General features: G+C 42.0%; 1 protein-coding gene across 1 annotated transcript; it reads right to left on the bottom strand.

The window, feature by feature from the left end:
- On the bottom strand, positions 1 to 27,979 carry parvaa (parvin, alpha a). The gene is given in 13 exon segments (XM_065022121.1): positions 1 to 2,544; positions 3,090 to 3,156; positions 4,181 to 4,282; positions 4,370 to 4,438; positions 6,956 to 7,017; positions 7,186 to 7,205; positions 8,100 to 8,158; positions 8,374 to 8,489; positions 20,308 to 20,415; positions 20,595 to 20,768; positions 20,865 to 20,954; positions 27,854 to 27,913; positions 27,916 to 27,979. Coding segments are annotated over 13 exon segments (1,068 nt in total). The 3' UTR covers positions 1 to 2,467.
- Positions 27,980 to 27,993: the final 14 nt, after the last annotated feature.

Raw genomic sequence — 27,993 nt, 5'->3', positions numbered from 1 at the left:
CACAGATTGACTGTTTTATTTCAGGATTAACAGATAAGTAATACAAACTATGGATAAATGAACTCTATTAACCTACCTACAGTAATTCAAGTACAGTGTATATGGATTGTAGTGTATATAGTTTCAAACACAGTGTTTGCACAACCAAGTCTGACAGATTTTCACACCTTTAGACAGCTGCAAAAGGATAGCTTCAGTTTATAAAATTAATGTTTTAACATTTAAACATTTAGTAATTTCATTTAGTTATAATTTTTTTAATCACATATGATACCTGAAAAACTTTTGAGACTAAGTAAAATAACTTAGTAAAATCAGTCAGCACTTTAAGTGGTGTCTTCCTAGTAATGGCATACAGTATGTTTAAATGAAGGCACTTATCAAGGATTAGAAAGGGAAAGGGGGATAGTTGTACAACAATGCATTCAACTGAAATGTGTCTTCCGCATTTAACCCAACCTCTGAATCAGAGAAGTGCGGGGGGCTGCCTTAATCGACAACCACGTCGTCGGCACCCAGTGGAAACAAGTAATGAAAGTAGAGAAGGGTAAGTGAATGAAAACAAGTTCATCACTACATCAACCTTTTGAAAGAACATTTTTTGTTTTGTTTTCTTCTCTTCAATTTTACCCCTTTTTCTCCCCAATTTCGTGATATCCAATTGTTTTTAGTAGCTACTATCTTGTCTCATCGCTACAACTCCCGTACGGGCTCGGGAGAGACGAAGGTTGAAAGTCATGCGTCCTCCGAAAAACACAACCCAACCAAGCCGCACTGCTGCTTAACACAGCGCGCACCCAACCCGGAAGCCAGCCGCACCAATGTGTCGGAGGAAACACTGTGCACCTGGCAACCTTGGTTAGCGCCCACTGCGCCCAGCCCGCCACAGTCGCTGGTGCGCGATGAGACAAGGACATCCCTTCAGGCCAAGCCCTCCCTAACCCGGACGACGCTAGGCCAATTGTGCGCCGCCCCACGATCCTCCCGGTCGCAGCCGGTTACGACAGAGCCTGGGCGCGAACCCAGAGTCTCTGATGGCACAGCTGGCGCTGCAGTACAGCGCCCTTAACCATTTTAAAGACTAAAAGAGCAATTATCATCAATAAAAATACCAATAAAAAAACAATCATACAATGACTGTTTTACCTAGACTTTTATGAACAAAATATATACAGTACCAGTCAAAAGTTGACACACCCACTCATTCAATGGTTTTTCTTTATTTTCACTATTTTCTACATTATAGAATAATAGTGAAGACATCCAAACTATGAAATAACATATATGGAATCATGTAGTAACCCCCCAAAAGTTTTAGATTCTTCAAAGTAGCCACCCTTTGCCTTGATGACAGCTTTGCACACTCTTAGCATTCTCTCAACCAGCTTCACCTGGAATGCTTTTCCAATCATCTTCAAGGAGTTCCCACATATGCTGAGCACTTGTTAGCTGCTTTTCCTTGGCTCTGTGGTCCTTCCTCATCCCAAACCATCTGAATTGGGTTGAGGTCAGGTGATTGTGGTTCACACAGTCTCCTCTGAACAGCTGATGTTGAGATGTGTCTGTTACTTGAACTCTGTGAAGCATTTATTTGGGCTGCAATCTGAGGTGCAGTTAACTCTAATGAACTTATCCCCTGCAGCAGAAGTAATTCTGGGTCTTCCTTTCCTTAGAGCCAGTTTCATCATAGCGCTTGATGGTTTTTGCAACTGCTCTTGAAGAAACTTTAAAAGTTCTTGACATTTTCCAGATTGACTGACCTGCCTTATAATAATGATGGACTGTCGTTTCTCTTTGCTTATTTGAGCTGTTCTTGCCATAATATGGACTTGGTCTTTTACCAAATAGGGCTTTCTTCTGTATACCAACCATAACTTGTCACAACACAACTGACTGCCTCAAATGCATTAAGGAAAGAAATTCCACAAATGAACTTTTAACAAGGCACACCTGTTAATTGAAATGCATTCCAGGTGACTACCACATGAAGCTGGTTGAGAGAATGCTAAGAGTGTGCAAAGCTGTCATCAAGGGAAAGGGTGGCTACTTTGAATAATCTCAAATATATTTTGATTTGTTTTAACACTTTTTTGGTTACTGCATACTTCCATATGTGTTATTTCATAGTTTTGATGTCTTCACTATTATTCTACAATGTTGAAAACAGTAAAATTAAAGAAAAACCCTGAAATTAGTAGGTGTGTCCTGACTTTTGACTGGTAATGTATATTTAGTGTAGTTGCAGACAAGTAAAACATGGCACATACAATTTATAGTTATTATTATGGCACATACAATATTTGGTACAATCTATTGCTAAATTGTTGTTTCATAATAAAAATGCTTAATGTCCTGGATTGGTTCGTAGTGCTCTTGGCATAATTAAAAAGCTTCCCTTGAAGCATGCAATTGTGAAAATTGCAATTGAATATTTACCAGTAAAATGAGTTCCAACAACACCACATATTCAGTCCACATTTCTGTATCTGGTGAAGAGATTATACAGCACCATCAGCGTGGACTTGAGGTCACAGTTCACAATATCTGGGAAATAAGAACATATGAATAAACACATACAGACAGCAGTCACTAAAAACATATTTTGGAATAGTAATCAAGGAGGATATGGAATAAAGGAAGTGTTTGATCATGAGAAAAGCTTTCCGATTCAGAAATGACAAATCGTACTGCCAATGAACACTGAACATGAATGTGTGTTTCAACATGTATTCATAGACACACTACTACATAATTCTAAGGACAAATTATAAAACACATTAATTACACACAGAACCCCAAAAGAAAACCCATTTACAAAGGGGCTTGGTGTGTGGTGCTTCTACTTCAACATAGTGTGGCATTTGAGATTCACTGAATGGATTGGTAGAGTGAAAGAGCATAAAGAGAAACATCTTCCAGACTTGGTTGTATGTGAGAATACTGCTGTTAGGGCTTAGTGCCAGACAGAATTCTCATAAACAAATCATTTATTTAGAGACAGTTCAGCATCGGAATTATTTGATTTAAAAACAAAACATAATAATTGTCCATAGCAACTATATAATGGCATCCTAAAAGAGAACACCTACCTTCATGCCTGGGTCTCTCCAGACCTTCATCTTGCATCAGCTCAAATGAGAAGGACACGTTGTACACCTGCATGACAGAAACACAATGAAAGCAACATTACACAACAGAAGAGCCCCGCAAAGGTAGGCTACAGTATGAGGAAACAGCTCTCCAACGAACACAGTCATCACAGTTCCCCAGCCACATGTTCCTCGGTGTGGAAACATCAGCTCAATAAACCCATAACCCCTTTTCAGCTGAAAAAACACTCACTCTGCACCAGCTAAAATATTAGAGGAATGGGGAGGTGTTTCAGTCAGAATGTGGTTGTTGTTTGGTTGAGTTGGTTCATGTAAAAGTGTGGTACTGAGTGTCAGTGCAGCGCCTGGTATTTCTTAGAACAGATCAGCTAGGGGTTGAAGGAGATTTAAGAAATATGGAGGATAATTAGTAGCCAAAGCTTGGGAGAATGAGAGCAAGAGAGAGAGAGATCTTGAGACAGAGCTAGAGAGAGAGAGAGTGGGAGAGCAGGAGAGAGAGAGGGCGGTGTAGAAATCAAGCAAGATCAACCATTGGAGGATCCCTTCAGGCGCGTAGAGGGCACTCCTTTATAGTGCCTGTCCCTGAAAGGACCCCTTGTCCCTGCTCCCCTCCCTCTCTCTGCATTAGTGCTAATCTCTTGGCCATTTATTGATTTCCTGTGCAGGAGCAGATTAAAGATGCTGCCTGCGGGTGGGTGCCCACTCTGCTTGGCACAGCACAGCCTGCAGGAGAGGACCCAGGCTCAGGTTTGACAGGGCGTCCCTTTAGAAAGCCTGCTAAGAATAGCTGTCAAGAGGCTTTGGGTTGCACATTGCCTGTCAGGCAGTAAGGAATAATCTATATGATAAATACTAATATCAACAAATCATTTTGAAGGATTATAACTCTTGAATTTAACAATGATGCAAATGATTGAATTATGTTTTATTCCAATGGATTTTTCAACAATTAGGGCCATCAAATCATTATTTTCTGGAAATGTATGAAACTTGTGTGTTCACTGTCATTAAAGTACACCACACATAGAACATATACAATTTAGCAAAATGGAAAGTAAATGTCAACATACCTTTTGATCAAAGTTCTCATCTGTCAGGAAGAAATTATAGAGCGGAACAAAGTAGCCCTCCAGCAGTCCCAACAGCAGAACCAGGTAAACACTGTCAGCAAACTACAGATGAAAAAAACATGGTTCTTCTAATCAATATATAAGTTGAGGTATGATTCTCGTTAGATAATTCCAGTTCATATACTGTACCTGTGTGTCCAGTTCAGCCACCTCCAGATTGAGCTTGTTCAAGTGTTTGTTCACAAAGGTGATGAGAGTCTGTGGAAACAGCAGCCATTTACAGTGAGATCCTGAAGTATTTGGACAGTGACACATGTGTTGTTGTTTTGTCTCTGTTCTCCAGCTCTTTGGATTTGAAAATAGTACAAGACTGCGATCTTAAAGTGCAGACTGTCAGCTTTAAATTGAGGGTATTTTCAATTGGGAAATTAGAGCACTTTTTGTACATAGTCCCCCAATTATAGGGAACCAAAAGCATTTGGACAAATTCAGTTGTATATGTATTAAAGGCCCAGTGCAGTCACAAATGTGATTTTCCTTTGTTGTATATATGTTTCCAGACTAGGTTGGAATAATACTGTGACATTTTTTAAATTATGATTATGCCCATTTAGTGTAAGAGCTATTTGAAAAGACAGACATTTCAGCCTGTTTGGTCTGAAGATTTGGTCTTCTATTGTGACATCACCATGCATTAAATGAGTTAATAGACCAATAAGAGAGTTAAAATTCCATCTAGACACTGTTGCCCTAGAGCACACAAAAAACTATACATACCTTGGCCTAAACATCAGCGCCACAGGTAACTTCCACAAAGCTGTGAACGATCTGAGAGACAAGGCAAGAAGGGCATTCTATGCCATCAAAAGAAACATAAATTTCAACATACCAATTAGGATTTGGCTAAAAATACTTGAATCAGTCATAGAGCCCATTGCCCTTTATGGTTGTGAGGTCTGGGGTCCGCTCACCAACCAAGACTTCACAAAATGGGACAAACACCAAATTGAGACTCTGCACGCAGAATTCTGCAAAAATATCCTCCGTGTACAACGTAAAACACCAAATAATGCATGCAGAGCAGAATTAGGCCGATACCCACTAATTATCAAAATCCAGAAAAGAGCCGTTAAATTCTACAACCACCTAAAAGGAAGCGATTCACAAACCTTCCATAACAAAGCCATCACCTACAGAGAGATGAACCTGGAGAAGAGTCCCCTAAGCAAGCTGGTCCTGGGTCTCTGTTCACAAACACAAACACACCCTACAGAGCCCCAGGACAACAGCACAATTAGACCCAATCAAATCATGAGAAAACAAAAAGATAATTACTTAACACATTGGAAAGAATTAACAAAAAGACAGAGCAAACTAGAATGCTATTTGGCCCTACACAGAGAGTACACAGCGGCAGAATACCTGACCACTGTGACTGACCCAAAATTAAGGAAAGCTTTGACTATGTACAGACTCAGTGAGCATAGCCTTGCTATTGAGAAAGGCCGCCGTAGGCAGACATGGCTCTCAAGAGAAGACAGACTATGTGCTCACTGCCCACAAAATGAGGTGGAAACTGAGCTGCACTTCCTAACCTCCTGCCCAATGTATGACCATATTAGAGAGACATATTTCCCCCAGATTACACAGATCCACAAAGAATTCGAAAACAAATCCAATTTTGAAAAACTCCCATATCTTTTGGGTGAAATTCCACAGTGTGCCATCACAGCAGCAATATTTGTGACCTGTTGCCACAAGAAAAGGGCAACCAGTGAAGAACAAACACCATTGTAAATACAACCCATATTTATGCTTATTCATTTTATCTTGTGTCCTTTAACTATTTGTACATTGAATATATATATATATAATATGACATTTGTAATGTCTTTACTGTTTTGAAACTTCTGTATGTGTAATGTTTACTGTTAACTTTTGTTGTTTTTCACTTTATATATATTCACTTTGTATGTTGTCTACCTCACTTGCTTTGGCAATGTTAACACATGTTTCCCATGCCAATAAAGCCCTTGAATTGAATTGAATTGAGTTCCAAACATCTCTGCCTACAACAGAACATTTTCAATTCCCCCTCCCCACTCAGACCACTTGTAGACAGTCCAAGCAAAATTATTGCTTGAGAAACTGCTCTTTGCTAAGAAGCTATTTTTATATATTTTTAACTATTTTAATTGAAAACAATCACATTAAGGAACTTAAATGTTACCCAAAAATGGTTTGATATTGAGAGAAAATAAACGTTTTGCATTTGTTCCTATATTCTTAATGTGTGACTCTACAAACTTGTTGGATGCATTTGCAGTTTGTTTTGGTTGTTTCAGATTATTTTGTGCCCAATAGAAATTAATGGTAAATAATGTATTGTGTAATTTGAGTTTTTTACTATTAATTTATTTTGGACACTAAATAATCTAAAACTCAATCAAAACAAATTGAAAATGCATTAAAACAAGTTTGTAGTCACAAGTTTAGAATATGGGACCAAATACAACACATTTGACTACTTTAATACACACAAAACTGTAAGTGAATTTGTCCAAATACTTTTGGTTCCCTAAAATGGGGGGACTATGTACAAAATGTGCTGTAATATCATAACTGTTCATCAGATATGGATGAAAAAACCCTACAATCAAAGCTGACCGAATACGCTTTAACCTCAGTCATTGTATCATGTGCTGGAGTAGAGCCAAAACAATAGCAACAGTACAATAAAACACTGCTACAGTATTAACAAATAACACACAGTACCTGTTTCACAACATTGAGCTTTTCTGGAGTAGGGTCAAACAGGGCTTCGAAAGCATCTTGCTCTTAATGGACGGAGAGAACAGTCATACCATTACTCAAAGAAACAATGCAAAAAATGTCATGGTAGTCAATGACAAGTACTGAAAACTGTGCCTTGAAGTCCAAAAATGTCCATTGTTCACGGTGACTCATGAAAATGTATCAGTAGAGAATGAACAGTGAGCACCTACCATGTCTCTCAGATAAAGCCCTGAGGGAAACGATAAGTAAACAAGTTCTAAACTTACATTTGGTCTGCAAGGACAGCTGACAAAGAACTGAATTACATTTATATAACAGCATACTTCTATTCTACTAGCCCTATTGATACGTTTATGTCAACCAGATAAACAGGAATGTTGGTGGTGTACATAATAGGTTAACTTAGGTGAACATTTAACAAAATGGATGTCTCCATTGTGGTATTGTCAGAGGAGCCAGGCATGTTGGGTCAAGGGGCTGCTGCAACATCCCAACAGCTATCAGACAAAGGAGGCTAACAAGGGATGGCTTGGACACACACACACACACACACACACACACACACACACACACACACAGGCACAGCGCTCCTTCTCTTCATGGTGTAATCTCTAATGACAGTGGCAGGGCTGGGCAACAGTCCAGGTCGTATGATAACAACCCTGTGACCATGACTATAATATGAGCGTACTGCGCGCCCACTTATCTCCCCAGCTGCTATGGGCCTGCTGGACCGCTCCAACCTCAACTGGGGCTGTGCTACACTGGCAAGGAACCACACATCCCTGTCCATACAATGGTCTACTGTGTTCATAGATGCTGGCGAAACAATTGTGCTTGAACACCTATAATAGAATGCAGTTATTTCAGAAAATAGCCTTTCATAAAGGCTGCAGGAGGGATTGCATTTGAGAGAGAAAAATGTATAAGTACTTAAATATTGGAAATAAGATGGCATTGTGTTTTTGGGAGAGGCAATGATATCATGTGGCGTACTAAGGTACTACTAAGGTGTACTAAGGTAAACCTTTCTCTATCTCTGACATAACAGACTGAGTGAGGAGTGCGAGTTCTATCAATGAGAAAAGAGGCGAGCTGAGAGCCGAGCTGAGAGCTGACATACCCTGTATTGCCTGTGATCTCCTCCTGGATCTGGCGGGACTGAAGAATTCCCTCCCTTTTCTGAGAAAAAAGACAAAATGCCAAATGAAACAGGAGAATCTGCCTTGCATTAAAGGGGCATATAATTGTATCTAAAGAGTGGGAGTATTTCATTATTATTCATCACATTTATAAGAATGTATAGCAAAGTTATTGACTTACGACTTCAGATACTTAGGCTATTTCAAATATCATCCATGTGTACTATATTTCAAGCCAAATAAGATGTACAGTACCTGAACCACCACTACTTGGATGGACACGTGGTCAGGAAGTCTGATTGGTACTCTGAAGTGTTAAGACAGCGCCATCAACAGGTGAAGAATGGCCACAATACTCTTAGCATGTACAGCTGGACAAGAGAGACAGAAAAGGGGATTTGCTTTAGCTTTGAATGGTTGAAAGAACAATCAATAAAGTAAACAAGGCTTTGATTTCTCCCTACTAAAATGCTAAATTAAAGGAGAGGTATCTAAAAGCCCTCTGATATCTGTTTGATCCTTTCAGGCTAAGTGGATCAGAACAGAGGAGTGTGTTACATCCCCCTTAAGTGTTTTTCCCCAGCTTAAAAGAATAGGTTGAAAGCAGGGAACAATTGCATTGATTGGGTTAACACTTGGGTGACAAAAGTCTGTGGTAAATTTGATCAAAGACTCCATCATGTCATACAAGTGTTTCTCTTTTTGATGTAGTTATTTCACACATTCATGCTTCTTTCAAAACAAAACTCTTACCTTGAAGAATGTGTACAGTACCTTCAGAAAATATTCATACCGCTTGACTTATTCCACAACTCTAAAAGGATGAAAAAATACATTTCTCCTCACCCATTTACAGCTAGCCTAGCGGTTAAGAGCATTGGACCAGTAACCGAAAGGTTGTTGGTTCGAATCCCAGATCCAGCAAGGTGTAAAAATCTGCCATTCTGTCCTTGAGCAAGGCAGTTAACCCCCAACAACAACTGCTCCCCGATGACGTTGTTCAAGGCAGCCCCTCACCTCTCTGATTCAGAGGGGGTTTGGTTAAATGCGCAGGACACATTTCAGTTGAATGCATTCAGTATCTATCCCCTTTCCTGACACACAATACCTCGAACCGCCGAGTGCTGAAGCGCGTAGCACTGGCCCGGGTATCCAGGAAGGATATTGACCTCCTCCCGTCAGTAGAGGATGCCTGGTTGTTCTTTAAATGTGCTTTTCTCACCATCTTAAATAAGCATGCCCCTTTCAAAAAATGTAGAACTAAGAACAGATATAGCCCTTAGTTCACTCCAGACTTGACTACCATTGACCAGCACAAAAACATCCTGTGCCGGACATGAGCATCAAATAGCCCCCGTGATATGCAACTTTTCAGGGAAGTCAGGAACCAATATACACAGTCAGTTAGGAAAGCTAAGGCTAGCTTTTTCAAACAGAAATTTGCATCCTGTACTCCAAAGTCCATGGAGAAAAGTCCATGGAGAATAAGAGCACCTCCTCCCAGCTGCCCACTGCAGTGAGGCTAGGAAACACTGTCACCACTGACAAATCTACTATAATCGAGAATTTCAATAAGCATGTTTCTATGGCTGGCCATGCTTTCCACCTGGCTACCCCTACCCGGCCAAAAGCTCTGCACCCACCGCAGCAACTTGCCCAAGTCCCCCTGCTTCTCTTTCACCCAAATCCAGATAGCTGATGTTCTGAAAGAGCTGCAAAATCTGGATCCCGTCAAATTAGCTGGGCAAGACAATCTGGACCCTCTCTAAAATTGTCAGCTGAAATTGTTGCAACCCCTATTACTAGCCTTTTCAACCTCTCTTTCGTATTGTCTGAGATCCCTAAAGATTGGAAAGCTGCCGCGGTCATCCCCCTCTTTAAAAGGGGGAGACACTCGAGACTAAAACTGTTACAGACCTATATCCATCCTGTCCTGCCTTTCTAAAGTCTTTGAAAGCCAAGTTAGCAAACAGATCACCGACCATTTCAAATCCCACCGTACCTTCTCCACTATGCAATCTGGTTTCCGAGCTGGTCATGCACCTCAGCCACGCTCAAGGTCCTAAACGATATCATAACCGCCATCAATAAAAGACAATACTGTGCAGCCGTATTCATAGACTTGGCCAAGGACTTCATCTGTGTCAATCACTGCATTCTTATCGGCAGACTCAACAGCCTTGGTTTCTCAAATGACTGCCTCGCCTGGTTCACCAATTACTACTCAGATAGAGTTCAGTGTGTCAAATCGGAGGGCCTGTTGTCCGGACCTCTGGAAGTCTCTATGGGGGTGCCACAGGGTTCAATTCTCTGGCCTACTCTTTTCTATGTATACATCAATGATATCGCTCTTGCTGCTGGTGATTCTCTGATTCACCTCTACGCAGACAACACCATTTTGTATGCATTCGGCCCTCCTTTGGACACTGTGCTAACAAACAGACTTTATGGGGGTGCCACAGGGTTCAATTCTCTGGCCTACTCTTTTCTATGTATACATCAATGATATCACTCTTGCCTGATCCACCTCTACGCAGACGACACCATTCTGTATACATCCGGCCCTTCCTCGGACACTGTGTTAACAAACCTCCAAACGAGCTTCAATGCCATACAACACTCCTTCCATGGCCTCCAACTGCTCTTAAATGCTAATAAAAGGTGCTGCCCGCACCTGCCCGCCTGCCGAGCATCACTACTCTGGACGGTTCTGACTTAGAATATGTGGACTACAAATACCTAGGTGTCTGGTTAGACTGTAAACTCTCCTTCCAGACTCACATTAAGCATCTCCAATCAAAAATTATATCTGGAATCGGCATCCTATTTCGCAACAAAACATCCTTCACTCATGCTGCCTAACATACCCTCATAAAACTGACTATCCTACCGATCCTGGACTTTGGCGATGCCATTTACAAAATAGCCTCCAACACTCTACTCAACAAATTGGATGTAGTCTATCATAGTGCCATCCGTTTTGTCACCAAAGCCCCATATACTACCCAACACTGCGACCGGTATGCTTTCGTTGGCTGGCACTCCGTACATATTCGTCGCCAAACCCACTTGCTCCAGCTCATCTTTAAGCCTTTGCTAGGTAAAGCACCGCCTTAGCTCACTGATCTCCATAGCAACACCCACCCGAAGCAGGTATATTTCACTGGTCATCCCCAAAGCCAACATCTGCTTTGGCCGCCTTTCCTTCCAGTTCTCTGCTGCCAATGACTGGAACTAATTGCAAAAATCCCTGAAGCTGGAGACTTATATCTCCCTCACTAACTTTAAGCATCAGAGCAGAGCAGCTTACAGATCACTGTACCTGTACACAGCCCATCTGTAAATAGCACACCCAACTACCTCATGCCCATATTGTTATTTATTTTTGTTGCTATTTTGCACCCCATTATCTCTACTCGCACATCATCATCTGCACATGTATCACTCCAGTGTTAATGCTAAATAATTATAATTAATTGTATAATTAATTATAATTGTAATTATTTTGCCAGTATGGCCTATTTATTGCCTTACCTACCTCCCTAACCTTACTACATTTGCACACACTGTACATATATTTTTCTATTGTGTTATTGACTGTACGTTGGTTTATCCCATGTGTAACTCTGTGTTGTTGTTTTTGTCACACTGCTTGGCTTTATCTTGGCCAGGTAGCAGTTGTAAATGAGAATTTGTTCTCAACTGGCCTACCTGGTTAAATAAAGGTGAAGTAAAATTAAAAATTAAAAAACGTAAAAAACGTCTGTCCTCGGTTGCAACACTCACTACCAAGTTCCAAACTGCCTCTGGAAGCAACGTCAGCACAATAACTGTTCGTCGGGAGCTTCATGAAATGGTTTTCCATGGCCGAGCAGTTGCACACAAGCCTAAGATTACCATGCACAATGCCAAGCGTCGGCTGGAGTGGTGTAAAGCTCGCCACTTTGGACTCTTGAGCAGTGGAAACGTGTTCTCTGGAGTGATAAATCACGCTTCACCATCTGGCAGTCCAACGGACATATCTGGGTTTGGCGGATGCCAGGAGAACGCTACCTGCCCGAATGCATAGTGCCAACTGTAAAGTTTGGTGGAGGAGGAATAATGGTCGGGGCTGATTTGGGCTAGGCCACTTAAATCCAGTGAAGAGAAATCTTAATGCTACAGCATACAATGACATTCTAGATGATTATGTGCTTCTAACGTTGTGGCAACAGCTTGGAGAGCTTCCTGTTTCAGCATGACAATTCCCCCAGTGCACAAAGTGAGGTCCTTACAGAAATGGTTTGTCAAGATCAGTGTGGAAGAACTTACCTGGCCTGCACAGAGCCCTGACTTCAACCCCCTCGAACACCTTTGGGATGAATTGGAACGGCGACTGAGAGCCAAGCCTAATCGCCCAACATCACTGCCCGACCTCACTAATGCTGTTGTGGCTGAATGTAAGCAAGTCCCCCCAGCAATGTTCCAAAATCTAGTGCAAAGCCTTCCCAGAATAGTAGAAGCTGTTATAGCAGCAAAGGGGGGGACCAACTACATATTAATGCCCATGATTTTGGAATTAAATGTTTGAAGAGCAGGTGTCCACATACTTTTGGTAATGTAGTGTATGTGGGGAAGGGTATAAAACACTTTGACCAAACTGAGCAACCGGGCAAGAAGGACCTTGGAGACGCATCTCTTCAGTAGGTCCTATGATTGAGTGTAGTCTGGTCCAGAGGTGTGAAGGTGAACACTTGAGTGGGTCGAGTCACTGACGTGATCTTCCTGTCCGGGTTGGCGTCCTCCTCGGGTTCGTGACGTGGGGGAGACCTCCGTGGGCTATACTCAAATCAAATCAAATCAAATCAAACTCAGCCTTGTCTCAGGGTAGTAAGTTGGTGGTTTGAAGATATCCCTCTAGTGGTGTGGGGCTGTGCTTCTGGAAAGTGGGTGGGGTTATATCCTGCATAGTTGACCCTATCCGGGGGTATCGTCGGACAGGACCACAATGTCTCCTGACCCCTCCTGTCTCAGCCTCCAGTATTTATGCTGCAATAGTTTGTGTCGGGGGGGCTAGGGTCAGTCCGGTGTGAAATTAAGTATGCTCCATCTAATTCTCTCTCTCTCTCCCTCTCGGAGGACCTGAGCCCTGGGACCATGCCTCAGGACTACCTTGCCTGATGACTCCTTGCTGTCTCCAGTCAACCTGGTCATGCTGCTGCTCCAGCTTCAACTGTTCTGCCTGCGGCTATGGAACCCTGACCTGTTCACCGGAGGTGCTACCTTGTCCCGGACCTGCTGTTTTCGACTCTCTCTCTACCGCAACTGCTGTCCTGAACTCTGAAAGTTCGGCTATAAAAAGCCAACTGACATTTACTCCTGAGGTGCTGACCTGTTGCACCCTCTACAACCACTGTGATTATTATTATTTGACCCAGCTGATCATCTATGAACTTTTGAACATCTTGGCCACCCCTGAGAGTCTGGTTCCTCTCTAGGTTTCTTCCTAGGTTCCTGCCTTTCGAGGGAGTTTTTCTTAGCCACCATGGTTCTACATCTGCATTGCTTGCTGTTTGGGGTTTTAGACTGGGTTTCTGTGTAGCACTTTGTGACATCGGCTGATGTAAAAAGGGCTTCATAAATATATTTCATTGATTGATTGATGGTGAAGGAGGTGACCCAAGAACCCAATGACCACACTGACAGAACTACAGAGTACATTGGCTGAGATGGGAGAACATGCCCGAAGGACAACCGTCTCTACAGCACTTTTAAAAAAAAGACACATGAAAGACTTGAAGCATTAGGCAAAAGATTATGTGGTCTGATGAGACAAAAATATAACTATTTCGCCTGAATGCAAAGCACTATGTTTAGAGAAAACCAGGCACAGCTCATCACCCATCTAAAACGATCCCTACCCTGAAGCATGTTGGTTCAAAAGGACAATGACCCCAAGCAAACAGCCAAAGCAGCACTGGAATGGCTTCAGAACAAGAACATGAAAGTCCTTGAGCGGCCCAGCCAAAGCACAAATTTGAATACCATTGTAAATCTGTGTAAAAACTTGAAGATTGCTGTTCACAACTACTCCCAATCTAACTTAACAGAGCACGATCAAATCTGCAAGGAAGCTATTTTTTATTTCACCTTAATTTAACCAGGTAGGCCAGTTGAGAACACATTCTCATTTACAACTGCGACCTGGACAAGATAAAACAAAGCAGTGCGACACAAACAACAGAGTTACACATGGAATAAACAAACGTAGAGTCAATAACACAATAGAAAAAGTCTATATACAGTGTGTGCAAATGAAGAGTTGGGAGGTAAGGTAATAAATAGGCCATAGAGGCGAAATAATTACAATTTAGCAATTAACACTGGAGTGATAGATGTGCAGAAGATTAATCTGCAAGTAGAGATACTGGGGTGCAAAGGAGCAAAAAATAATAATAACAATATGTGGATGAGGTAGTTGGGTGGGTAATTTACAGATGGGCGGCCAAAGGAGGAGTTGGCTTTGGGGGTGACCAGTGAAATATACCTGCTGGAGCGCGTGCTACGGGTGGGTGCTGCTATGGTGACAAGTGAGCTGAGATAGGGCGGGGCTTTACCTAGCAAAGGCTTATCGATGACCTGGAGCAAGTGGGTTAGGCAACGAATATGAAGCAAGGGCCAGCCAATGAGAGCATACAGGTCGCAGTGGTGGGTAGTATGTGAAGGAGGCTTTGGTGACAAAACGGATGGCATTGTGATAGACTGCATCCAATTTGCTGAGTAGAGTGTTGGAGGCTATTTTGTAAATGACATCACTGAAGTCAAGGATCTGTAGGATAGTCAGTTTTACGAGGGTATGTTTGACAGTATGAGCGAAGGATGCTTTGTTGCGAAATAGGAAGCTGATTCTAGATTTAATTTTGGATTGGAGATGCTTAATGTGAGTCTGGAAGGAGAGTTTACAGTCTAACCAGACACCTAGATATTTGTTGTTATCCACATATTCTAAGTCAGAACCATCCAGAGTAGTGATACTAGACAGGCAGGCAGGTGCGGGCAGCGATCAGTTGAAGAGCATACATTTCGTTTGGAGGCCACGGAAGGAGAGTTGTATGGCATTGAAGCTCATCTGGAGGTTTGTTAACACAGTGTCCAAAGAAGGGCCAGAAGTATACAGAATGGTGTCGTCTGCGTAGAGGTGGATCAGAGAATTACCAGCAGCAAGAGCAACATCATTGATGTAAACAGAGAAAAGATTCAGCCCGATAATTGAACCCTGTGTTACCCCATAGAGACTTCCAGAGGTCTGGCCAACAGGCCCTCTGATTTGACACACTGAACTCTACCTAAGTAGTAGTTGGTGAACCAGGCAGGCAGTCATTTGAGAAACAAAGGCTGTTGAGTCTGCCGATAAGAATGCGGTGATTGACAGAGTCGAAAGCCTTGGCAAGATTGATGAATACGGCTGCACAGTACTGTCTTTTATTGATGGTGGTTATGATGTTGTTTAGGACCTTGAGCGTGGCTGAGGTGCACCCATGACCAGCTCGGAAACCAGATTGCATAGCGGAGAAGGTACGGTGGGATTCAAAATGGTTGGTGATCTGTTTGCTAACTTGGCTTTCAAAGACCTTGCTAAGGTAGGGTAGGATAGATATAGGTCTGTAACAGTTTGGATCTAGAGTGTCTCCCCCCTTGAAGAGAGGGAGATCGCGGCAGCTTTCCAATCTTTGTGGATCTCAGACCATACAAAAGAGATTGAACAGGGTAGTAATAGGGGTTGCCAAAATTGTGGCGGATAATTTTAGAAAGAGAGGGTCCAGATTGTCTTGCCCGGCTGATTTGTAGGGGTCCAGATTTTGCAGCTCTTTCAGAACATCAGCTATCTGGATTTGGGTGGGGGAGCCTTGGGAAAGTTGCTGAGGGGGGTGCAGGGCTGTTGACCGGGGTAGGGGTAGCCAGGTGGAAACCATGGCCAGCCGTAGAAAAATGCGTATTGAAATTCTCGATTATAGTAGATTTGTCAGTGGTGACAGTGTTTCCTAGCCTCAGTGCAGTGGGCAGCTGGGAGGAGGTGCTCTTATTCTCTATGGACTTTACAGTGTCCCAAAAACTTTTTGGAGTTTGTGCTACAGGATGAACATTTCTGTTTGAAAAAGCCTTTGCTTTCCTAACTGCCTATAATCGCCGCCAAAGGTGCTTAGGGGTGTAAAGACTTATGTACATTTCATTTCATTTTCAATAAAGTTGCAAACATTTCTAAAAATATGTTTTCACTGTCATTATGGGGTATTGTGTGTAGATGGGTGAGATAAATATATTTCATACATGTTGAATTCAGGCTGTAAGACAACAACATGTGGAATAAGTCAAGGGGTATGAATACTTTCTGAAGGCATTGTACATTTCCTTGATTACTTCACTCCTCTCCTTTTCTCATACAAACATGTTGTTTAAACAATTCCTAAGTGCTATTACCATCTTCTGGTTAAAAAGCTTTCAGAAAATAGAGACATCAAGGCAAAACTAAAGCGCTTCATTGAAATGTACAGACAGACATTCCTCTTCATTAAGAGGGAAAACTCAATCGGAAGCAGAGAACTCAATGACCAGTGACACAAGTATGAACTCTTTGCTAGCTGAACATCGATCCAGTATCCCTGCACATTGTAAATATGGTACTGGAACTGACCCTGTATATAGTATGCTTATTTATTTAATCGTGTTCTTCTTATTTGTATATATTGTGTGTTTTTGTACTACCTTGTTAATTTTAGTATTACATAGTTCTTGATTACTGCATTGTTGGGGTTAGGGAAAGGCATTTCACTGTAGTTGTCTATGTGACATTAAAACTTGAAAAATCACCCATGTATTCTAGGGCTGTTATGATAACAGTATTGCGATACTCCTTAGTATCGTGGCAAAGAAACAAAACACGAAGCGGATGTAACTTCTTTAAGAAAACACCCATAATGTTGGAAACAAATACATTTATGTTGTCATCCAGAGTCACAGGCACACAATATTGTACATACAGCAGGTATGAGGACCAAAGAGGACCAAAGAGTTTGGTCTGCTTCGTGTTTTAATTTTCGCCATGGAAAAAAATGAAGATACTGTTATTTTCACAGCCCTATTAAAATCCTTTCATAAAATAGAGACGTCAAGGCAAAGCTAAAGTGCTTCACTAAAATATACAGACAGACATTCCTCTTCATTAGAGAAAAAGCAAAGGGAAGCAGAGAAAACTCAATTGTCAGTAAGCAAAGTATGGACTCTTAACTAGCTGAACATCACCCACGTACCCACGTAGTCCATCTGTTGGACCACTTAGTCTGTCTCTCCAGGGCTGCATTCATTAGAACCAAACAGAGGAAAACGGACTGAAACATGGAGGGACTAGCTGAACTTGTCCAATAAGAACAATGATTTTAATTTCCCCTTGCAAAACGTTTTGCTATGGTGTGCTCTAATGAATACGGCATACACTGAACAAAAACAAAACGTAACATACAGCGACTCTGGGAAGCTGCCCTTCTAGGCAGAGTTGCAAAGAAAAAGCCATATCTCAGACTGGCCAATAAAAAGAAAAGATTGAGATGGGCAAAAGAACACTAGACAGATGAACTCTGCCTAGAAGGCCAGTATCCGGAGTCGCCTCTTCACTGTTGACGTTGAGACTGATGTTTTGTGGGTATTATTTAATGAAGCTGCCAGTTCAGGACTTGTGAGGCGTCTGTTTCTCAAACTAGACAGTAATGTACTTGTCCTCTTACTCAGTTGTGCACCGGAGCCTCCCACTCCTCTTTCTATTCTGGTTAGAGCCAGTTTGCTCTGTTCTGTGAAGGGAGTAGTACACAGCGTTGTATGAGATCTTCAGTTTCTTGGCAATATCTCACATGGAATAGCCTTCATTTCTCGGAACAATATAGACTGACGAGTTTCAGAAGAAAGTTATTTGTCTCTGGCCATTTTGAGCCTGTAATCGAACCCACAAATGCTGATGCTTCAGATACTCAACTAATCTAAAGGCGGCCAGTTTTATTGCTTCTTAAAATCAGCACAACAGTTTTCAGCTGTGCTAACATAATTGCAAAAAGGTTTTCTAATTAGACTGCTGGCTTGCTTCTGAAGCTAAGCAGGGTTGGTCCTGGTCAGTACATGGATGGGAGACCAGATGCTGCTGGAAGTGGTGTTGGAGGCACTCTTTCCTCTTGTCTAAAAAAAATATCCCACTGCCCTGTGTAGGGTGCCGCCTTTCGGTTGGGACGTTAAACGGGTGTCCTGACTCTCTGAGGTCATTAAAGATCTATTGTAATAGTAGGGGCGTTAACCCCGGTGTCCTGGCTAAATTCCCAATCTGGCCCTCAAACCATCACGGTCACCTAATAATTCCCAGTTTACAATTGGCTCATTCATCCTCTGTAACTATTCCCCAGGTCGTTGCTGCAAATGAGAACGTGTTCTCAGTCAATTTACCTGGTAAAATAACGGATAAATAAAAAATGTAAAAAATTATAAACTTTGGTTAGCTAACACAACGTGCCATTGGAACACATGAGTGATGGTTGCTGATAATGGGCCTCTGTATGCCTATGTAGATATTCCATAAAAAAATCAGCCGTTTCCAGCTACAATAGTCATTTACAACATTAACAATGTCCACACTGTATTTCTGATGAATTGTGATGTTATTTTAAAATGGACCATTTTTTTTTTGCTTTTCTTTCAAAAACAAGGAAATTTCTTAGTGACCCTAAACTTTTGAACGGTAGTGTATATCTCGACACAATCCTGTCTCGGAGATCTACAGACAATTCCTCTGACCTTGTGGCTTGGTTTTTGCTCTGACATGCACTGTCAACTGTGGGACCTTATATAGACAGGTGTGTGCCTTTCCAAATCATCTCCAATCAATTGAATTTACCACAGGTGGACTTCAATCAAGTTGTAGAAACATCTCAAGGATGATCAATAGAAACAGGATGCACCTGAACTCAATTTCTAGTCTAATAGCAAAGGGTCTGAATACTTGATCTGTTTTTTATTTCTTAGACATTTGCAAAAAAATAAAAAAATATTCAAAAAAACTGTTTTCGCTTTGTCATTATAGGGTATTATGTGTAGATTAATGAGGAACATTTGCGATTTAATCCATTTTAGAATGAGGCTGTAAAGTTAAAAATTAAAAATTACAAAAGTAAATGGGTCTGAATACTTTCCGAATGCACTGTTTAACAGCCTCCACTCTTCTGGGAATATATATATATATATATTTCTGTTCAGTGTACTTCTCAGCCTTTGCTTACTGATCACTGTACCTGTACACAGCCCATATGTAAATAGCGACATTGGGCTGTGCATTATCTTGCTGAAACATGAGGTGATAGCGGGTGAGTGGCACGACAATGGGCCTCAGGATCTCGTCACGGTTTCTCAGTGCATTCAAATTGCCATTGATAAAATGCAATTGTGTTTGATGTCCGTAGCTTATGCCTGCCCATACCCCCAAAATGGGGCACTCTGTTCACAACGTTGAACAGCAAACTGAAGGTCCTGAGCTGGCGTGGTTACACGTAGTCAGCGGTTGTGAGGCAGGTTGGACATACCACCAAATTCTAAAACAAATGTTGTTGGAGTTATGAACATTTAATTCTCTGTCAACAACTCTGGTGGACATTTCTGCAGTTAGCATGCCAATTGCACGCTCCCTCAAAATTTGAGACATGTGGCATTGTGCTGTGACAAAATGTGGCAAAATTTTAAGTGCCCATTTTTTCTCCCCAGCACAAGGTGCACCGGTGTAATAATGCTGTTTAATCAGCTTCTTGATATGCCACACCTGTCAGGTGGATGGATTATCTTGGCAAAGGAGAAATGCTCACTAACAGGGATGTAAGCAAATTTGTGCCCAAAATTTGAGAGAAATAAGCTTTTTGTGCTTTATGAACATTCTGGGATCAACACTTTACATGCGGGGCGGCAGGTAGCCTAGAGCATTGGGCCAGTAACCGAAAGGTTGCTGGATCGAATCCCCAAGCTGACAAGGTAAAAATCTGTCATTCTGCCCCTGAGCAAGGCCGTTATCCCACTGTTCCCTGGTAGGCCATCATTGTAAATAAGAATTTGTTCTTAACTAACTTGCCTAGTTAAATAAAATAAAATATATATATCTCTGTTCAGTATACTTCTCCAGCCTTTACTTACAGTCCACGTTCCATTTGATGCTCCTGGCGGAGATCTTGATGGAGTCTCCAGAACCGTCTGTAGCTTGGGTCACCTCAGCCACGTTCAGCTTCTCCCCCTCCAGGTTCTCTGCGACACGCATATAAAGACAACAGCATTCATTTGGTCAGTGGTCTTCTTTAGCATAAATAAAGACATTCCTGTCAAAGAGAGAAAGGCCAGATGGAGAAGGTGATTGGTAGTAGAGTGGAATTAGTGTTCCTTTAAGTTTGATGGAGAACCAATAGGGGATTTGAATTGTTCCTCACCAAAGAGTTTCTGCAGAACCTGCCCGTAGTATAGATCTTCAGCCAGGTCCTTCACGATGATCCTCTCTCCTACCAACATATCATTGATCCAGTCAATCAGCACCTTCTGGACTTCCTGTAGTTTGCTGTCGTTGTTGGAGTTGGGGTCGACCATGGTGCGGACCTCATTCTCCTCTGCAGAAACAGAAAGAACAGTTGAGTTTAGCCAGTTTTAAGACCTTTCATAATTTATGACCAGGGCTCTTAGATTGGGATACATGCTCTACTTACCTAACACGGTGTCTTCTGGGTCCAGTTCATATTGGGTGGGGCTCAGTGGCAGGTTGATTGCATTCATCTCTTCCTCCTGGAGCTCAGACACTGTAGGGAGGGAGAGATGGGAGAGTTCAGAGAGACCATCATGTCACTCACAATGCATCCTCTCAACACTCCACCTTTCAGTGCAATAGCTATAAATTCACATAGCAAAGAGGCGGCACAAACAGTAAGCCACTTACAACTTGTGATGATTCTACGAATTAGGCTTTATACAATTTAGATGTCTACTACTACATGTTTGTTTTTGCACTATTTTTAATGTCAGAGAGAATTCTGCAAGTATGAGCAATCCACCAGAAATAAGCGTAAAGGTCAGGGGTCTTCAACCAGGATCTCAGCGATCACTGCCTCATTGCCTGTATCCGCTACGGGTCCGCAGTCAAACGACCACCCCTTATCACTGTCAAACGCTCCCTAAAACACTTCTGCAAGCAGGCAGGCCTTTCTAATCGACCTGGCCCGGGTATCCTGGAAGGATATTGACCTCATCTCGTCAGTTGAGGATGCCTGGTCATTCTTTAAAAGTAACTTCCTCCCCCTAAGCATGCTCCGTTCAAAAAATGCAGAACTAAGAACAGATATAGCCCTTGGTTCACTCCAGACCTGACTGCCCTCGACCAGCACAAAAACATCCTGTGGCGGACTGCAATAGTGTCGAATAGTCCCCGCGACATGCAACTGTTCAGGGAAGTCAGGAACCAATACACGCAGTCAGTCAGGAAAGCAAAGGCCAGCTTTTTCAAACAGAAATTTGCATCCTTTAGCTCTAACTCCAAACAGTTCTGGGACACTGTAAAGTCCATGGAGAACAAGAGCACCTCCTCCCAGCTGCCCACTGCACTGAGGCTAGGTAACACGGTCACCACCGATAAATCCATGATTATCGAAAACTTCAACAAGCATTTCTCAACGGCTCTTTCCTCCTGGCTACTCCAACCTCGGCCAACAGCCCCCCGCAGCTACTCGCCCAAACCTCCCCAGCTTCTCCTTTACCCAAATCCAGATAGCAATGTTCTGAAAGAGCTGCAAAACCTGGACCCATACAAATCAGCTGGGCTTGACAATCTGGACCCTCTATTTCTGAAACTATCCGCCGCCATTGTCGCAACCCCTATTACCAGCCTGTTCAACCTCTCATATCGTCAGATCCCCAAGGATTGGAAAGCTGCCGCAGTCATCGCCCTCTTCAAAGGGGCACCCTGGAGCCAAACTGTTACAGACCTATATCCATCCTGCCCTGCCTATCTAAGGTCTTCGAAAGCCAAGTCAACAAACAGATCACTGACCATCTCGAATCCCACCGTACCTTCTCCGCTGTGCAATCTGGTTTCCGAGCCGGTCCCGGGTGCACCTCAGCCACGCTCAAGGTACTAAACGATATCATAACCGCCATCGATAAAAGACAGTACTGTGCAGCCGTCTTCATCGACCTGGCCAAGGCTTTCGACTCTTTCAATCACCATATTCTTATCGGCAGACTCAGTAGCCTCGGTTTTTCTAATGACTGCCTTGCCTGGTTCACCAACTACTTTGCAGACAGAGTTCAGTGTGTCAAATTGGAGGGCATGTTGTCCGGTCCTCTGGCAGTCTCTATGGGGGTTCCACAGGTTTCAATTCTCGGTCCGACTCTTTTCTCTGTATATATCAATGATGTTGCTCTTGCTGCGGGCGATTCCCTGATCCACCTCTACGCAGACGACACCATTCTGTATACTTCTGGCCCTTCCTTGGACACTGTGCTATCTAACCTCCAAACGAGCTTCAATGCCATTACAACACTCCTTCCGTGGCCTCCAACTGCTCTTAAACGCTAGTGAAACCAAATCATGCTTTTCAACCGTTCGCTGCCTGCACCCGCACGCCCGACTAGAATATGTGGACATCTATAAGTACCTAGGTGTCTGGCTAGACTGTAAACTCTCCTTCCAGACTCATATCAAACATCTCCAATCGAAAATCAAATCTAGAGTCGGCTTTCTATTTCGCAACAAAGCCTCCTTCACTCACGCCGCTAAACTTACCTTAGTAAAACTGACTATCCTACTGATCCTCGACTTCGGCGATGTCATCTACAAAATAGCTTCCAATACTCTACTCAGCAATACTGGATGCAGTTTATCACAGTGCCATCCGTTTTGTTACTAAAGCACCTTATACCACCCACCACTGCGACCTGTATGCTCTAGTCGGCTGGCCCTCGCTACATATTCGTCGCCAGACCCACTGGCTCCAGGTCATCTACAAGTCCATGCTAGGTAAAGCTCCGCCTTATCTCAATTCACTGGTCACGATGGCAACATCCACCTGTAGCACGCGCTCCAGCAGGTGTATCTCACTGATCATCCCTAAAGCCAACACCTCATTTGGCCGCCTTTCGTTCCAGTTCTCTGCTGCCTGTGACTGGAACAATTTGCAAAAATCGCTGAAGTTGGAGACTTATCTCCCTCACCAACTTTAAACATCTGCTATCTGAGCAGCTAACCGATTGCTGCAGCTGTACATAGTCCATCGGTAAATAGCCCACCCATTTTACCTACCTCATCCCCATACTGTTTTTATTTACTTTTCTGCTCTTTTGCACACCAGTATCTCTACCTGCACATGACCATCTGATCATTTATCACTCCAGTGTTCATCTGCAAAATTGTAATTATTCGCTTACCTCCTCATGCCTTTTGCACACAATGTATATAGATTCTCTTTTTATTTTTTTCTACTGTGTTATTGACTTGTTTATTGTTTACTCCATGTGTAACTCTGTGTTGTTGTCTGTTCACACTGCTATGCTTTATCTTGGCCAGGTCGCAGTTGTAAATGCGAACTTGTTAAAAAATAAGGATCAAAATTGGCACCATCCTCTCTGAAGTGCTTCCAAACAGTGCATGATAGCGCTGCAATAGTGTTCCCACAACACTAATACACTAGTTAACTACTCCCACAGCCATTTGGTCCAAATAACCTAGCATTAACACAGGAGTAGAATTGGGTTTTGCTTGCTTTATCATGTCTAATATGGTATGTTATTGAGGAGTAGTGGTTCTTTCTGTAAGTGGTTTCCCTCACTGATTTCTCTGTCTTTCCTCAAGGAATATGGATTTCCCCTCACCTACACATGGGAAAAACACTGCAGTTTCATCTACTACTTAGTGGCCCTCCTCCGTCCACATACAGTCCTTCTCCAAATGCTATATCACACAACACAGATATGTTCTAAAAGGGATTACTGGTCTTAAATCAATATAACAAAAAAAATCCTTAACTCACTGCACCACCTCAGCTTTCGGTGTCACCGTTCCTAAATATGCATATCCAATCTGACACTTTTCTCAGTTAATCAAGACAATGTCATTTCCCCATCTGTTAGTCTCGGATATCCCCGACCTTGGAGCAACGTAAGCCTATAGGCATTCAAAGATTGCGGAAGTAAGCCGTCTGGCTTGAGAGATCTGTTAGTAGTCGATTTGTCTCGCAGGTGTGAAGTTCGGATGTACCGATCCTATGCAGGTGTTGTTACACGTGGTCTGCCACTGCAAGCAAGATCAGCTGTCCATCCTGTCTCCCTGTAGTGCTGTCTTAGGCACCTCACAGTACAGACATTGTGATTTATTGCCCTGGTCACATCTGCAGTCCTCATGCCTCCTTGCAGCATGCCTAAGGCACGTTCGTACAGGGACACTGGGCATCTTTCTTTTGGTGTTTTTCAGAGTCAGTAGAAAGGCCTCTTTAGTGTCCTAAGTTTCCATAACTGTGACCTTAAATGCCTACCGTCTGTAAGCTGTTAGTCTTAACGACCGTTCCACAGGTGCATGTTCATTCATTGTTTATAGTTAATTTAATAAGCATTGGAAACAGTGTTTAAACCCTTTACAATGAAGATCTGTGAAGTTATTTGGATTTTTACGACTTATCTTTTGAAAGACAGGGTCCTGAAAAAGGGACTTTTCTTTTTTTGCTGAGTTTACTTACTACTATTGAGGTACTTTGCATGTTAGCTTACCCTTTCCCTAAACGTTTAACCTAACCTTAACCTTAATTATTCCATGATATCATTTCTGATCAGTTTTTATGAGAGGCACTTTTGTTTGTTTCCCGTCATCTCTATTGAATGGTGTTGCTCTAGTTGCAGTAAAACCATGTGCGGTTATAATTTGCAAGACAGCACTGAATGTTGGCTTCGACTTGGTTCTCCATATAAAGTGTTCCATTACAAAAGGGAATCCAATTTTAACTTAACTTGGCAATGTCTGTATGAACCCTGTATAGGCTACTTGCTTAGCCCGCAAATCAAAGATAAAATCAACTGCTAACGAAATTATACACGAATCATTAACTTTTCTGCCAGATCTTGACCCGGGCCAGGACATTTTTCCATTTGGGTCAGTAGCTTTCAGTTTGCACTGGCAAGTTTACCTAAATGTCAAGCCCCGCTGTGTGCGGTGCGCATAGGGCCTATTTGTGTAACACTTTGTGTAGCCATTAGTGATGCTAATGTTAGCCTAACTGTTTTTTTGGTAGATGGAAAGGCAATTAAAAGGTAACTACAAAGTAGCCTATCATGATTATTTCAACCAATCCTGTGGTCATTTGTTTTGAAATCTCCATCACAAGTACGCTACACAAACGCCGCTGGCCAAACACAAAACTGGAGTAAATCAGTCCTTCTCCCAACTTTGTGGTATCAAGCATCGTTTTTTTTTTTTTTGAAGAAAACATGACACTTTGAAATCTGCAATAAATAAATGTTGCACTTTATTTTAATAGTATATTTTCTTTGCTGTTACAGTTAATCTATCCAAATCAATGTAAGAACACAAGAGCATGCTAATGTAAAAGATGGCTAGTCATTATTATCCTGGTTCTATACGGAATGCAGGCACATTATGGGACACAGGCCAGGTTATTATTAATAATAATACAAAAGAGGCCCACAAGCCACAATGTCTCACACTTTGTTTGATGGTCACAAGCCATCAAACAAAGCCAAGCTGCTTGAATTGTTGTGCCAGGAGTGGCATAAAGTCACCCAAAATCAAATGTGAAAGACTGGTGGTGAGCATACCAAGACGCATGAAAGCTGTGATTGAAAAACAGGGTTATTCTACCAAAAATTGATTTCTGAACTCTTCTTAAGTTAAAACATATTTTCTTTGCATCGAGGTCGAGGTCTGACAACACCGCATATTTTTTGTTATTATGACCAGTTGTCATTTTCTGCAAATAAATGCTCAAAATGACAAAATTTCTATTTGGAATCTGGGACAAATGTTGTCAGTAGTTTATAGAATAAAACAAATATGTTCATTTTACCCAGACACATGCCTTTAAACATTTTGCAGTGGTCTCTTCATTTTTTCTAGAGCTCTATATACACTACCGGTCAAAAGTTTTAGAACACCTACTCATTCAAGGGTTTGTCTTTATTTGTACTATTTTCACAATGTTGAATAATAGTGAAGACAAAACAAACAAACAAAACAATTAAATAACACATTTGGTATCAAGTAGCAACCCAAAAAATTGTTAAACAAATCAAAATATATTTTATATTTTAGACTCTTCAAATAGCCACAATTTTCCTTGATGACAGCTTTGCACACTCTTGGCATTCTCTCAATCAGCTTCATGAGGGAGTCACCTGGAACGCCATCCCATCTGGCGTGCGCTTAGTAGGACTATCATTTGTTTTTCAACAGGACAATGACTCAACACACCTATAGGCTGTGTAAGGGATATTTGACCAAGAAGGAGAGTGATGGAGTGCTGCATCTGATGACCTGGCCTCCACAATCCCCCAACCTCAACCCAATTGAGATGGTTTGGGATGAGTGGGACCGCAGAGTGAAGGAAAAGCAGCCAACAAGTGCTCAGCATATGTGGGAACTCTTTCAAGACGGTTGGAAAAGCATTCCTCATGAAGCTGGTTAATTGAAATGCATTCCAGGTGACTCCCTCGTGAAGCTGGTTGATAGAATGCCAAGAGTGTGCAAAGCTGGCATCAAGGCAAAGGGTGGCTACTTTGAAGGTACTCAAATATAAAATACACTTTGATTTGTTAAAATAAATGTTGGTTACTACATGATTCCATGTGTGTTATTCATAGTTTTGATGTCTTCACTATTATTCTACAATGTAGAAAGTAGTAAAAAATACATTAAAAACCTTGAGTAGGTGTGTCCAAATGAGTAGGTGTCCAAACTTTGACTGGTACTGTATATTAAAAAAAATTCTGCGACCAAATCATGTGCTGGTGCTACTAATGGAGAAAAACTTTGGTGTGGAAAAACTTAAGTGTATTGCCCCAACACAGCGAACTTTTGCCACAACAAATTGCAATTTGTGACATATCATACTATTTTGAGCATACCGGATTTACGTTTACTATGTTACATCTACCCCTAAATCCAATTTGCAGCAGTAGTGTTCCCTACATGCCAGTCGTAGCCTGCATCTATAGTAAACAATCATACTGTAGTAAGTACTCTAGTAACTCTACTAGGCACTGCACGGTATGCACCCCCAGGCTTGCTGGTCAAGAAAGTTTAAATAGAATACATTATTTGAGTGCAATAACTAGTTTTCAGACAGGCCTATGTATTATGTATGTAGCCTAGATATGCCTCGGGGCTCATCCATTCTGATATCTTCAATGAATGTGCTGCGGGGAAAGCATGCAGGCGATTTCGTTATGGCTTTACCAGTAATGAATTGACAGAATCAGACGGAGTAGACAATAGATTAGGGTGTGACTTCATTGCACAATGCATGTTCTGTAATAATTTGCGCCGCTCAGATTGAAAAATTGCTGTAGCTAGAGTTCAAATAGGCTACACTGTCGTTCCATAAAATACACGTTTTCTTCCTGTCCGTTTCTGTTGACACACAAGCTCGCAAGTTAAGTTTAGACATGTTTTTTTACAGTATTGTTTTGATCTGAACTTTACCTTATTTTGCTTTCTTTCTTCTTACTAAAGTTCCTCCAAGTTTTCCCAGGAATGAGTCATTTTTTTTCTGGAAGAGGGAGATTTCGGAGTCGTCGGCGATTTGGGAGAGGACGACGAAGAAGCCATGATCAAATTTAGCC

Source organism: Oncorhynchus nerka, linkage group LG9a (genome assembly GCF_034236695.1).
Source record: "Oncorhynchus nerka isolate Pitt River linkage group LG9a, Oner_Uvic_2.0, whole genome shotgun sequence".
Classification (NCBI taxonomy): Eukaryota; Metazoa; Chordata; class Actinopteri; order Salmoniformes; family Salmonidae; genus Oncorhynchus; species Oncorhynchus nerka.
This window is presented reverse-complemented; position numbering and strand designations above follow the sequence as displayed.